Source organism: Eschrichtius robustus, chromosome 12 (assembly GCF_028021215.1).
Source record: "Eschrichtius robustus isolate mEscRob2 chromosome 12, mEscRob2.pri, whole genome shotgun sequence".
Taxonomy (NCBI): Eukaryota; Metazoa; Chordata; class Mammalia; order Artiodactyla; family Eschrichtiidae; genus Eschrichtius; species Eschrichtius robustus.
This window is the reverse complement of record NC_090835.1, coordinates 1098736-1112436: the sequence shown is the minus strand read 5'-3', so window position 1 is coordinate 1112436 and position 13701 is coordinate 1098736. Positions and strand designations below refer to the sequence as shown.

The following is a 13701-nucleotide window of genomic DNA, read 5'->3' as shown; positions in this document are numbered from 1 at the left end:
TCCAGACCTCCCCCCCCCAAGTATTTGCGGTGTGCCTACCTCAGGGGTCAGGCCACTGTTCCCCTGTTGCCTGCGTGTCTTCTGCCCACACGGCTGGGAGGCCACCTGCCGTGGCCCTGGGAAGCTCCTGCCAGCTCTGGGAAAGCTCGGCCATGCCTAGGCGTTTGGCTCATCGTAACCAAGGCTAAAGATAGGCTGAGCCTCCCATGCTGCCCCCAGGACACAGCCTCCCAGGAGCCCCTCTGAGAGCCGGTTATTACTTTCCAGTATAACCTGCTTGCTTAGCTGATCTTATTCTGTGACTCGCCATCATTCATAGCTCATATCGCCACAGAAGACTTGTCTATTTCGGGCAGCTGATAATTTACCAACGCCTTAAAAAAAAAAAAAAAAAAAAGGAGCCATGGGAACATCTCTTGGCGTGGGCCTCCGTGCGTGGTGGCTGGCGGGGGAGCGTGTGAGCGGGCCTAGCTCAGGCCGGCGCCCTGCATAGGGGTCTGTTGATCTACCCCTGCTCCCAGCCATCCTTCCACCAGGACCCTGGCAGAAACAGCTCTGAGCTCGAGAGAGGCGGGTCCCTGAGGTCAGCGGCTGTAATGGCAGCAGAAAAGCCAGGGCCTCTGTGGAGAGACTGTCAGGGGCAGTTCCAGCTGCCAGCCAGGCCCCAGACAAAACGAGGCACCCCCTGCCCTGCAGGCCCAGCTCTTCCTCTCTCCCAAGTACCTTCACGGGTCCAGCAAGAAAGCAGCTGCAGGCCGGGCAGGGCTCACCCACCACAGTCTCAGAGATACCACTGGTGACCTCGCAGCAGGCCGGGAGATGAGGGTTGGAGGCCCATTTACGTGCGGATAGGATGCAGCTGACTTGCCAAGGCTTTTGGGATACCGGCCAAGCCCGATACGAGCCCCAGACAGTGCGGTCTGACCACGGGGGTCTCCTGCCCCAAACCGGCCCAGGGGATGCGTGGCTCCTGACAAGGGGATAAAAGTGACATGAAAGCCAAGACTGCGGGGAGAGGAGAGGTTAATTTCCATAATTCAAATTGGAGCTTTCCCTCCAATTTTAATTGTGGAAAATTTCAAATCTACAGAAAAGTCGCCATAGTAGTATAGCATACACCCGTCCGTATACTCCTCCCCATAATTCACCGATTGGAAGTACTCTGCCATACTTTCTTTATCTATGCTTAAATATGAAATATCAATATGGACATATATTTTAAATATTTTAAGATTTATTGTGGTAAAATAATACAGAATATAAAATTTCCCATCTTAACCAGTTTTAAGTGCACAGCTCAGTGGGATTAAATACATTCACATTGTTCATCTGTCACCACCATCATCTTCAGAACTTTCTCGTCTTCCCAAACTGAAACTCTTCCCCACTGAACACCAGCTCCCCAGCCCCTGGGCCCCCACCCCCACCCCGAGCCCGTGAATCTGACTGCTGAGGGACCTCACAGTGTTCGTCCTTTCATGACCAGCTTATGTCACTGAGCATAATGTCCTCAGGGTTCATCCATGTGGTAGCAGGTGTCAGAATTTCCTTCCTTTTTAAGGCTGAACAGTATTCCATGGTCTGTATAGACCATGTTTTGTTAATTCATTCATCCTCAACGGACACTGGGTTGCTTCCGCTTCTTGGCCCTTGTGAATAACACTGCTCTGAACGTGGGTGTGCAAGTATCTTTTCAAAACCCTGCTTTCAGTTCTTTTGGGTTTATACTTAGAAGAGGGGTTGCCAGATCGTTTTGATATGCGTTTCCCTAATGATTAGTGATATTGAGCATCTTTTCACATGCTTTATTGGCCATTTGTATTGATATATCTTCTTTGGAGAAATGTCTATTCAAGTACTTTGTCCATTTTTTAATCAGGTTTGCTGTTGTTGAGTTGTAGGAGTTCTTTATATCAATAACCCCTTATCCAGGTATATGGTTTGTAAATGTTTTCTCCCATTCTGTGGTAGTGTTCTTTGATGAACAAAAGGTTTTCATTTTAAGGTAGTCCAGTTTATCTATTTTTTTCTTTTGTTGCCTGTGCTTTTGGTGTCATATTCAAGAAATTACTGCCAAATCCAATGGCATAAAGTAGATGCATTGTTTTGGCTGAAATTTTTTTTAATGTTTCTTTGTTTATCGATTTTGGCTTCGCCGGGTCTTAGTTGCAGTACGAGGGATCTTCGTTGCGGCATGCAGGCTTCTTAGTCGCGGCATGCGGGCTTCTTAGTTGTGGCATGTGAACTCTTAGTTGTGGCATGCATGCGGGATCTGGTTCCCCGACCAGGGATCGAACCCAGGCCCCCTGCATTGGGAGCGCGGAGTCTTACCCACTGGACCGCCAGGGAAGTCCCCTGAAACTTTTGAAAGTAAGTAAGTTGCAGACCCTGTGGTCGTACTTCAGCATGTGCTGCCCAAGAGGAAGGACCCAGAATAAGCACATTCACGCACATCCCATTCTGTCGTCACACTTTGGAAAAGTAACAGTAATTCCCTGTCATCATTCCTTTCATTACCTCTCACCATCTGGTCCATGTTCTGATTTCCTCAGTTGTGACCAACTCTTGATTCCAAGACATGAGGCCACGCGATCTTGCTGTTTTGTGACCAGCAGTTGTGAACATGGTCCTGCAAGACCCCAGTGATTCTTTCTTGTTTCTCTTATTATTTATTCAATCCCTTGGCCTGTGAAAAGGTGGCCATGGCCCGTGTGATTGGGTGCAGAACGTGGGTCTGCTTTTTCCCTTCCCTCGGTGACCACTCAGGACCTGTGTCTGGTTCCAGGGTCACACCGCAGGGACCTCCACTCCCAAGGCACAAGCAAGGTGACCCTCTGCATCATTTCTGGTTCCAGTGCCCTGTGGTGGGTTTGTGCAAACGGCCTGCACCCACCTGCCCAGGGCCTGACCTGCCGGCCCACCTCCGGGCTCTAAAAGCAGATACAAGGATGAACAGGAGTTCAAGCTTTAGTAGCAAAAAGTACTTCTCGGGAAAAGATGTTCGGTAATTCACATGCCCTTGATCAGTGGCAGTTTATACGTGTAGGCTAATCCCGATTAGTCCTCTTTCTATCCAAAGTGGAACTGCAGGTCCTTATTTCTGGTGGCTCTCCTCTGGTCTGGCTCAGAAATTTCAGTCCCCCAGGGCGGGGCGCCTGCCCCAGGTTGGGGTCATAGCGGGAACTTGGGCCTTGGTAAACAGGGCTTACTTCAGTCGGCCGTGCTGGAGAGACTCTGTGGAATCAGGCAGGACCCTTATGTCCCCTCCCCACCCTGCAGGCGGCACGTCAGGCCAACAGACACTGTGTCACTCGCGCTTTGGACCAGGCCCTGTCTTCGGGGTCACATCGTGGGTCTGTTAACAGCGGGCAAAGAGGCGGGGGCGGGGGGAAAGCATGAGCTTTCCAACAAGAAGTCCAGAGGCGAGGCCTAGGAGAGGTTTTCTCTTGTCCGGCTCCCTCTGCAGCAGTCCTGCCGTTCAAGACAAAGGCGGGGCGAAGACATGGTCACTGCAAAGACCTGCCAGTTCATGTTCGGGTTCCCACAGGTTTCTGGCTCCAGAGAATACTTGGGTAGAGTTGTCCTGCTCTCCCCAGTGTGCCGGGGAAGGCTGTCTGATTTCCCTGGGGTGAAGATGGATGGATGAAGAGAGATGGAAGCGGTGGAGGAAGGAGATGGGAATCCCAGGTGGCCCTGAAGCAGGTGGCAGATGAGGTCTCCGTAGGCAGAGGGAGGGGATGGGCTGGAAGGGGGTCAGGAAGACCGGCTGCAGACATGTCTGTAGGTGCCTGGGAGGGAACGCAGGAGGTTAGGCCTGCTGGGCTGGGCCTCTCTGGGAAGTGTGAAATCACGTGGGCAGGGCACTCGCCTGTGCTCAGAGGCCCCCCCCACCCCATGGCAGGCCGTGAGGGGCGGCAGCACGCTACGGTCCTCACCAGGGACGCACCCGTTTCTCGTCTGAGGCGTGCTGGTTCCCTGCAACTCCACGCCCCCTGGCCGCTTGAGCCCACAGGACTCACCTTGACTTCCCCCTGTCTAAACGTGTAGCACAGCGTGGTGAGAGGTTGGGAATGCTGATGGTGGGGCCCGACTGCCTCGTTCTTATCCTGGCTCCGTCCCTTGCTTGCTGTGTGACGTTGGGTGAGTCACCCAGCCTCTCTGAGCCTCAGTCTCCTCGTGTGTAAAATGGATAATAATGACAGTCCCTGTGAAGGGGTCCTGCGGAGATTCAAGGAGCAAGTACATGTAAAGCACTCAGCACGGCACCTGGCATAGAGGTGAGGGCTCAGGGCTAGTTATTTCTAATACTGTTCTAATTAAAAATCTAATTTTGAGTCCATCCCAGAACAGCTTTTCAAAAAAGAGATCAAGAGATCTGACTGGGGTGGGGGGGGGGTGATTCCTGGATTTTGCTCAACGAGAAGTTTAAGAACGCTCCCAACTGTGGGTTGCTTCCTGTGCTTCAGGGCAAAGCTTTTTCAAAAGGCAGGCAGCCCAGCTGGCTTGTTCCCAGCTGTCGAGTCAACCTTGCCGAGAGCCCTCAGACCCCCGGACAGGGAAGGTGCCAGAAGAGGCTGGGGCTCGGGAGAGGACCCTTCCTTGATGGGAAACCCAGGCCGAGGAGCCTGACGCCCCACCTCGCTGCCCCGCGCTGGGGTCAGGCAGCCGCACGGCATTAGCCTCGCTGTGGGGCAGACCCAGCCTGGGCCCCAGGGTGCACATCCATCCAGACGCCCGGCATCCTCTGGGGCATGACCACCGTCACCCCCATTTCACAGATCAGCAAACTGCATCCCAGAGAGAAGAGCCTTGCCCGTATCACACAGCTGGGAAACGTCGGGGCTGGGTGGTCTTCCTCACAGGGTTTCCTCCCAAGAGAAAAGACTTCTCGTTTCAGCCGGTGGACACACCCCCAGAGGTTGGTCACCTGGAGCAAAGATGCCCTGGCTTAGTCCCGGGTCCACAGCCTCCAGCTGATGTGTTCGTGGCTGTGCTCCAGAAACGGGGGGCAGGGGGGCAAGAGAGATCACCAGAGACCGAGTCCTTGTTGTGCTTTTAACTAAACTTGTGCTTTGAGACCTCTGATTCACGTGCAGTTGTGAGAAATAACTCAGAGGGGCTGTGTGCCTGGCCCAGTTTCCCCCAGAGCTGACATCTTGCAAAACCACAGGGTTATGGCGACCAGGATACCCTCGGGGGTGAGTCAGGCCGTCCCCACAAAGGCCCCATGTTGCCATCTTGTAGCCCCATGCCCTCAAGCCTGACCACCACTAGTCTGGTCTCCATTTCTCTGATTTGTCCTTTTTTTTTAAATGTAAATTTATTTATTTTACTTATTTTTGGCTGTGTCGGGTCTTTGTTGCTGCACGCGGGCTTTCTCTAGTTGCGGCGAGCGGGGGCTATTCTTCGTTGTGGTGCGCAGGCTTCTCATTGCGGTGGCTTCTCTTGTTGCGGAGCACGGGCTCTAGGCTTGCGGGCTTCAGTAGTTGTGGCACACAGGCTCAGTAGTTGTGGCTGGAGGGCTCTAGAGTGCTGGCTCAGTAGTTGTGGCACATGGGCTTAGTTGCTCCGCGGCATGTGGGATCTTCCCGGACCAGGGCTCGAGCCCGTGTCCCCTACACTGGCAGGTGGATTCTTAACCACTGCGCCACCAGGGAAGCCCCCGATTTGTCCTTTTAAGAATGTCGTGGAGATGGAATCCCACAGTAAGTGATCTTCGGGCACCGACCGTTTGGTCTTTGGTTTTGAATGGGCTCAGGCTGCTGACCGGTGCTCTGGGCCTGGCCTGGGCTGGGAGGGAGAACGCTGTCCGTCTCCTGCCTGGGGGACAGGACACGACCCTCCCCCACTAGGAGAACTTTTGGTGGATTTAGGTCTTAAGCCCTCAGAAAGCAAAGGCCCTGGGGTTGGGCCGGGCTGGTTACCTTAGGCGAGGGTTTGGGCTTCTGAGCCTGTTTCCCTGAGAGGAGGTGGTCCCTGCCCTGCCTCCCGGCAGCCCCTCTGCCCCCGTGCGGTGGTGGCTGGCACGGGGGCCTGCCCTTTCCCCGACACAGCTGGCGGCTCCTCCCAGGTCTAGAATGGGCCATTGTGTACCCAGCGCCGACGTGCTCCAGACATGGAAAAAGAGCCAAGAGCGGGAAGCCACCTGGGCTGTCAGAGCAGTTAACCCGGAGCCGACTCCCTGAGGGGCTTCACGGCCGGTCAGCAGGGCAGGCGCCAAGCCGCTCAGGAAGGAGGTGGCCTCGTGGGCCCTGGCCCTGGGCGTTCGTTCACAGGGACACCCGGCAGCCAGGGCTCTCTGGCCCCGCGGCCTCTTCCCGAGCAGCCCTCCTTGCAGACCTTGAAGGAGCCCCTGCCGCTCCCGTGTTCTCAGCCCCCAGACTGGTGGCCCGGCCCCGCGGGAGGCCCGCCGTCTCGGCCGCAGGAAGGGGCTCATTCGTCTCGTGTGGCTTTTCCCAAGTGGTCTGGCTCGCCTGCACTGGAAGAATCGGGGTGGTGGGGGGACCTGGGACAGCCTGTCCCTCTCCAAGTGGATCCAGGACCCTGGATGAGGCCCGTGGGGGGTCGTCACAGGGGAGACGCGGTCCCCGCCCGAGAGTCAGATGGAGACACAGTGGACACTCAAGCCTCCTCGCGGGCAGCTGACCCTCTGTCCCCTCAACCCTCCTGACGCCACGCAGCTCTTGGAAAGAGAGCTGAGGGCAGAGGCGTCATGGCCCCGACCTGGTCCGGAGAGTTCTGTGGGCATGTGTCCCGTCTCAGCTCACAGCAGGCAGGCCACTTACTGTCCACTCGGGGCAAGAGGAGTGAAGCCAGGAAGCCAGGGACGGGGCCCGGGTAGCCCCACAAAGGGCATGGTCAGAGTCTCAGCCGCAGGCGGGGCCGGTGTCAGAGGAGGTCCCAGCAGGCTGATGGCTGAGGAGGGCGGGCCCGGCCGCTGTGCACGTCCGGCAGAGGGGCAGCCGTGTCCACAGGCGCAGGGGGACAGCAGACCTGCCTCTCAGGCCGGCAGGCAGCCCGCTGGAGCCACGTCCTGAAGCCCGCAGGGGTGTCCTGCCCAAGCCCTTCCCGGGCCTCGTTCCCGCACAGACAGCCCTGTGACCCGGCAGTCGTGGGTGCCCCTCACCCTCTTCAACCAGGGGACACTGTGTCAGGACAGACAGACTTAGAGAAAACAGAGTCCACTCAGACTGACACCGAAACATCTTCCGAGCTATCCCTGTGTGAAATCATCAAAGCGAACATACGATGCTGCTCACGTGAAAGAACCCCACAGACTGATGCTGAAACCGTCCCGGGGCACAGGCGTGCGGGGGGTGCCGCAGAGCAGGCTGGAAGCAGGGGCAGCGCGGCCGGGCTGACCGGGGGTCCCCACCCCGGGCCCGCTGACGGGGTCGGCTCTTCAGAGCCGAGCGGGAGGGGCTGCGAGGGACCGACGGGCTCCTGTCTCCCCTCCCGCAGGTGGCCATCTACAACACGGACCCCCTCATCTGCCGGGCGGGGCTGAAGGTGTGCTTCGGCATCCAGCTGCTCAACGCCGTCTCGAGGGTGGAGCGGGCGCTGCCCAGGCTGACCTTGCCCTTCCTGCTGCTGCAGGGCTCTGCCGACCGCCTGTGTGACAGCAGGGGCGCCTACCTGCTCATGGAGTCCGCCAAGAGCCAGGACAAGACGCTCAAGGTGAGCAGCTGCCCCACGTCCCTGGGGCGGGGAGAGGGGCGTCCCTCTAGGGCGCCTGCCCGAACCGTTGGTTTAGGGCTGGCCTGGCCCCCGGGGAGGCACGTCCCAGGAGCACGAGGTGTCTGTTGATTCTGTGGGAGCTCGAGAGTCATTAGCTGATCGTTCGTCCGGTCAAGGAAAGAACCGCAACTGGCCTCCGGGCAGAAAAGGTCGTCTTCCTCAGAGAGCGTTAGGCGTGTCAGGCACGACAGGACGGAAAATGCTGTTTCGGGTGGAGCAGTTCCCGAGTGTCTGGCTGAACCGGGAAGACCCCTGGCTGGAGGATGGGGAGAGAGCAGGTGCACCGGCTCTGTCCCTGCAGAGTGGCAGTGGAGCCTGAAGGTGGCTCTGCGTGGTCGGCTGGGCAGACCGCCGCCCCAGGGCACACGCGCGAACAGACGTGTCCCTGGACAGTGCCGCCCCAGCTTGGGCACGGCCGAGTGGACGCCCCGGTTGAGGGCCACCTCCCGCTAGGTTGTAGGGGGCGCGGGCTGCTCCCCGCAGGTGCCACACCTGCTGCGTGGGGGCCGGCACTGGCGCTCAGCTCTCTGCCCCGAGCCCGCTGCACCACTTGCCCCAGCACGCTGTGCTACAAAGGCTGTCACGTGTCCGCACTGTCCAGTGCACCCCCGTCGCGGCTAGGAGCGGCAGCCCCTGGCCCAACACCCCTGCCAGAGGGAGGCCCGGACGAACAGCAGGAGGAAGGAGGGGAAGGAAAGCCGTTCCCATCACGGCGGGAGACGGTCCCAGCCGCAAGTCCCACGTTGGCACACCCGAGAGAGAGTTGAAATTCAGAAAAAGAATTGAAATCAGGGTCTCGAAGAGAGATTTCCACCCCATGTTCACGGCGGCCAAGAGCTGGATGCAGCCCCAGTGCCCACTGAGGGGAGGTGGTCCGTCCAGGCAAGGGGGTGTTTTCCAACCTTGAAAAGGGGGAAGTTCTGACACGTGCTGCCACACGGATGAGCCTGGAGGAGGCTGTGCTCAGTGAAATGAGCCGGTCACAGAAGGCCAAATGGTGCGTGATTCCACGCACATGACATATGCAAAGTAGTCAGAGCTCACAGAAACAGAAAGTAGAGGGACTTCCCTGGCGGTCCAATGGTTAGGACTCCGCACTTTCACTGCGGGGGCCCTGGTCAGGGAACTAAGATCTCGCAAGCCAACTGGTGCAGCCGAAAAAAGAAAAAGAAAAGTAGGGTGGTGTTTCCAGGGGCTGGGAGGAGGGCACGGAGGAGGGCGCTGTAACGGGGACAGGGTTCAGTTGTGCAGGGTGAGAATATTGCACCGCGTGCAGGGATACCTAACACCACTGAGCCGTACACTCGAAAGTGGTTAAGATGGTGAATTTCATGTTATATGATTTGTACTACAGCTTAAAAAAAAGAAAACTTGGAGATAGCTGTTCGAAATCGCTGAAATGGCAAGTGGGCAGGTGGTTATACACACATGGAGAGTTCAGGGGAGGTCTGGCTGGAGATACAGATTCTGAGTCATCAGCACACGGGTGGTTTTTACAGCCAGGGGCCTGGATGGGGCTCCTGGGGAGAGGGGGAAAGAGGCCCAACCCCGCCTCGGCCGCACCAGCCTGCAGCTCAGGAGGGCGGCATGCTGCAGTCTTGACCAACAGGCGGGAAGAAGACCAGGAGGGTGGAGAGCTGTGGGAACCACGGAGGAAGGTGTTTCTAGAAGGTTACCCTGGTCAGCTTTTGAATGACGCTAAGAAGCCAAATCCTACGAGAGTGAAAGTGATCCCCAGCCACGGCGACGCGAGGGCCGTGGAGCTGGTGCCAGGACCACCGCCGTGGGCGGGTGGGAGTGAGGGTCAGCCGGGGCAGGCTGGGGTCCCACGGGGAGGAGAGGAGGCGCAGGTGGGGCAAGGCTGGAGGGGGAGTGGCGTGGAGAGGGGGCAGTGGTTTAAGAAAGGATCTGGTGAACATGTTGGGACCTTTCCAGCTGTTTGCAGCACCACCTGCTGACCAGGCGTGGGTGCGTGGAGAGGGGGTCCTCTCCATCCGCTGCCTGGCCGCCTTGCCTGCCCGTGTCACTCACGGTAGCCGTGACTTCCTGTCTTTCCTAATTGCAGATTTACGAAGGTGCCTACCACGTCCTCCACAAAGAGCTTCCTGAAGTGACCAGCTCCGTCTTCCGTGAGATAAACACGTGGGTCTCTCAAAGGACAGCGGCGGCAGGAACGGGGTCCCCGCCCTGAGTGCCCTGGCCAGCCGTTGGGCCACAGTCGGGGAAGCAGGCAGAGGAAGGGCAGGAGCTGGCTTCTTAGATGTGGCTTGCCAACAAACAAACAAAAATCACAAATTGGAGGAATCCCTAGCACAATTTACTAAAAAAAAGAAAAAAGACAATCTTGTCGCACATCAGGCCGTCCGCCGCTGGATCTGCCTTAAGTGGTGGACACTTTATGCAAAAGTAGGAGGTCACAACACTTCCCAGAGAATGTGCTGGAAGGCCTTAGGCCGCAGAGCCCTGCCCCGCCTCTCCCGCTCCGCAGGGTCCCAGGACCCCCACTGCAATAACTGGAGGGGTCCCCTCCCGCCACCCCGCGCCCCGCCCTCACTGCCTCGGCTGGGGCCCCCCTCTGGCCGCCGGGTGCGGGGCGGCATCCACTTCCCCGGCAGACTCTTGTGCCGCCGCGGCCCAGAACATGCCTGCACTTCCTCAGCACGTGTCCACCCGTGACCCGCGTTAGCTCCTTGTCCGCCGGGAGCCCGGGGTGGGCTGTGGGGCAGGTGGGGCTTGGCCCAGAAGGGGCACCCTCGCCCCCTTCCCTCCGCGGGGCACGTCAGGGCAGCTGCTCGTCGCTGGCTAGTGTTACCTGGGGCTCAGAGGGCGGTTGTGTTGGAGATGGATTGGCTCGTGTGTATAGCGTCTGTTCTGAAGCAGAGCCGGGTGGAGGGTGGGAACCAGGGGGCTTGAAGGCGTGGGTGCCTGACCCCCCTGTACAGCCCCGGGGGGCGGGCCTAGGAGCCCCGTGCGGGACAGGCCTGTCCCAGCTCCCGCCTGCCGGGCCACAGCCTCCCTGGGAGCCTCGGTGCTGGCTGCACAGCTACCTCTGGTGGCCGGAGAAGCTCCCCACGCGGTGGCCTTGCCCACGGCTGCAGGCCTGAGGCCACAGCAGCCCCGCTGCCTTTCTCGGTGCCAAACCCACGGCCCCCCACCCCTTGGCCCTCAGTTGCGCCAGAGGTAAACGGGGTCACCACCCACCCAGGGGGTACTTTGACTTTGAAATGGGACTCGCTGTCAGGTCTTGAGGCCCCACCTGCAGATGTCGCCGTGGTGGGGATGGAGCCGCCGGGGCATGGAACGCTGGGGGAGGTGCGGTCCCGCCACCCCAAGGCTTCCCTGCCTGACGCGGAGGCTGGGGGCTAGGGCTCCCCACTCCTCCTCCTCCTCCTCCTCCTCCAGTGGTGGGAGCTGATGCCCCACGTGTGCCCGGTTCTTCTGGGGGTCTGGTTCTGGGTCCACCTCCAAGGGCCCCCGAGCTGCTCACCCCCAGCGACGGTCAGCTGGCGGGGGCCTTGGTGTGTGTCCTGCTGCCCCTGCCCCTTGGGAGGGAGAGGCACCCAGGCACCCATCCCCGGGGAACAGCACCTGGGTCCCCACAGAGAGCGGCTTCATTGCCGCATCTTATTTCTCTGGCTTCTCTTTGGAGGAGAAAAACGTAGAAAATGCAGAGAGAGGTCGGCCCCACCTGCCCAGCTGGGCAGCAGTGAGAAAGTTCCTGCTCTCGGGCTAAGGAACGGCAGAAACTCCACCCACAAACCCCAGGCACCCAGCCGTCCCACCCCGCAGGTCACAGCCCGTCCCCCGCCCCCCCCCCCCCCAGAAGCATGCCATGGCAAGGCCATATCCCAGATTAAATACCAGGCACGTGGTTTGACCAGTAATCTTTCGATGCATGAATTTATTTATTTGAAAGCTCTTATAGAGGCATATTCAGTCACCTTTACAGATCTGGTTAAAGAATCGCCTGCATTTAAAAGAAAAAAGTTGTTTGAAACCAGGACTGTTTCCTCATCTGGGAGGGGGCACAGGGCACGCCCACCTGCTGAGTCAGGGGTGCAGGTAGCAGCGTCTGGAGGCCCCCGGGGAGCGCCCTCCCGTCCTTGCCGCACCGAGCAAGTCTTGAACTGGGGTCACCCTCCATGTTGGCGGCTCCGTGCCGATACCTGGAGCGCCACCGCCATGCCATCGCCGTGGTGCAGGGGAGCTGGGTTTGGAAAGGAAGCGAGGTCACACATGGCCTGGCCTCGAGGTGACACGAGGACAGAGGTCACAGAGGGGCCCTGGACATGCAGCCTATCCAAACCACGCCTGGGAGGACGGACATATTACTCGGGACACTGGGCCCAAGCACGCCTGTGAACTCGGTGCCGCCCTGTAACTCAGAGGCCGTGCTGGGCCACACGAAGTGGTTTCATGCCTGAAAAAATCTCTAGGAAAAGATGCCACCCGCAGCCACTGGAGGTGGCACAACCCCGCCAGGGCCCGTTCCTTTGCCGGGATGGGGGGTGGTGACCCCAGCTTCCCCTTGGCTCTTGGGGGCCCTGGGGCTTGTGATGAGAGCTCTGAAAGATGCTCTGGAAACCCCCTGCAGGGCCCCACCCTCCTGCTCTTTCCTTCACCAACTGCTGACATCACCCTGTTAGGATCGCAGTGATTTTTCCAAGCAATTTACTGGTTATTGTCATTGCTGCAGCTCAGCCATCTCCCTACACGTAAGCTGTTAGTGGGGACCCGTGTATCAGTCTAGAACTATTACAGGACCAACGTCTGCCACAGCTAAGCCTAATAAACCACATGTTTTCTGACGGTGTCGTCTGCCTGTCTGTGTGATCTGACTGCAACGTCCCTTGCGGAGAGACCAGCGGCCCTTTGCGAGGCTGCACTGGGGGTCTGGGCCGGTCCCCCGATACACCCCAGTATGCGGAGCGGACTGCACGCCAGCTTTCTCGTGCAGACTCGGCCGCCGCCGCCGCCACCAGGGGCCGGGCCGCCCCAGTTCAGGGCTCCACGGCTGACCCTCCTCCGCAGTCCCACATAACTTCTGACGATTTAGAAGCAAGTTCTGATCTCCCCCCACGTGGCCGCACCTCTGCCTCGCCCACCTGAGCGCAGGAGACCCCAGCTCGGGCGGGTGCCTGCACCCCTCCCCCCGTCCCCCCTGCGCCTGACCCAGAAGCGGAGGCTGTCGGCTGCCTGTCTGTCCAGGTGGACCATCTCCCTCTGGCCCCACTGGCCCCAGGGCTGTCACTGTCCCCTCCTGCCGGTGGCCACAGCAGCCTCCTCCGGGTGCCCCATCTCCCCGCTTGTGTCCCATTGGTCTTTTCCCACATAGCGACCAGAGCGGGTGTTCAACGAGTCAGGTGGTGGCCCTTCCCACTCCAACCCTCGTGGTCCCATCTCATGCAGAGGCGGCCACGGCCCTCCCAAGCCTGCAGGCCGTGGGCCCGTGGCCACACGCCAGCCTCTCTGTGGAGCCTTCCCACCACCCTGTGTGGAGCTACCCACTCCCTGGCCCCCGCCGCCCCTCCTGCAGCACAGCCACTGCCGTCTGACTCGACCGCGTTCTGTGGACCCTCGGTAGCCCTGTCCCACCCGGAGCTGAGCTGCGGGAGCTGGGTCCTCACGTCAGACCTCTGTGTGGTTTCCAGGGGTCCCTGGTAAATATCTCTCCAGGCAGGGAGGGGTTGGGGGACCAGGGCTCTCTCTGGGCCAGGCTGGAGCCTGGAACTGGGGTTATAGGCACAGGGCCCACTTCTTGGTGGGCGCCCGTGCCCTCACCCAGGCCACACCTCCAAGGGCCCCCTTGGGTTTAATGCTCTGCTGTTGCTGGCTTGAAATCCTCAATCTTTCTGGGCATTGTTCTCCTCCCGAGTTCTTGGACCATCCTTATGATCACTGCTCTGGGCTCTTCCTTGGGCAGGTCGCCCGTCTCCACGTCACTTAGTTCTTCTTCTGGGCTTT

At 59.2% G+C, this 13701-nt stretch overlaps 1 protein-coding gene across 3 annotated transcripts in view; it reads left to right on the top strand.

Annotated features, from left to right (window-relative positions):
- Window positions 1–12545, top strand: part of MGLL (monoglyceride lipase) — a 103312-nt gene extending 90767 nt beyond the window's left edge. For all 3 annotated transcript variants that reach the window (XM_068558960.1, XM_068558959.1, XM_068558958.1), the window contains 2 exons: window positions 7462–7677; window positions 9803–12545. In XM_068558960.1, coding sequence (XP_068415061.1) covers window positions 7462–7677; window positions 9803–9928 — 342 coding nt within the window. In that variant the 3' untranslated portion in view covers window positions 9929–12545. The remainder of the gene's footprint in view (window positions 1–7461; window positions 7678–9802) is intronic.
- The last annotated feature ends 1156 nt before the right edge of the window (window positions 12546–13701 follow it).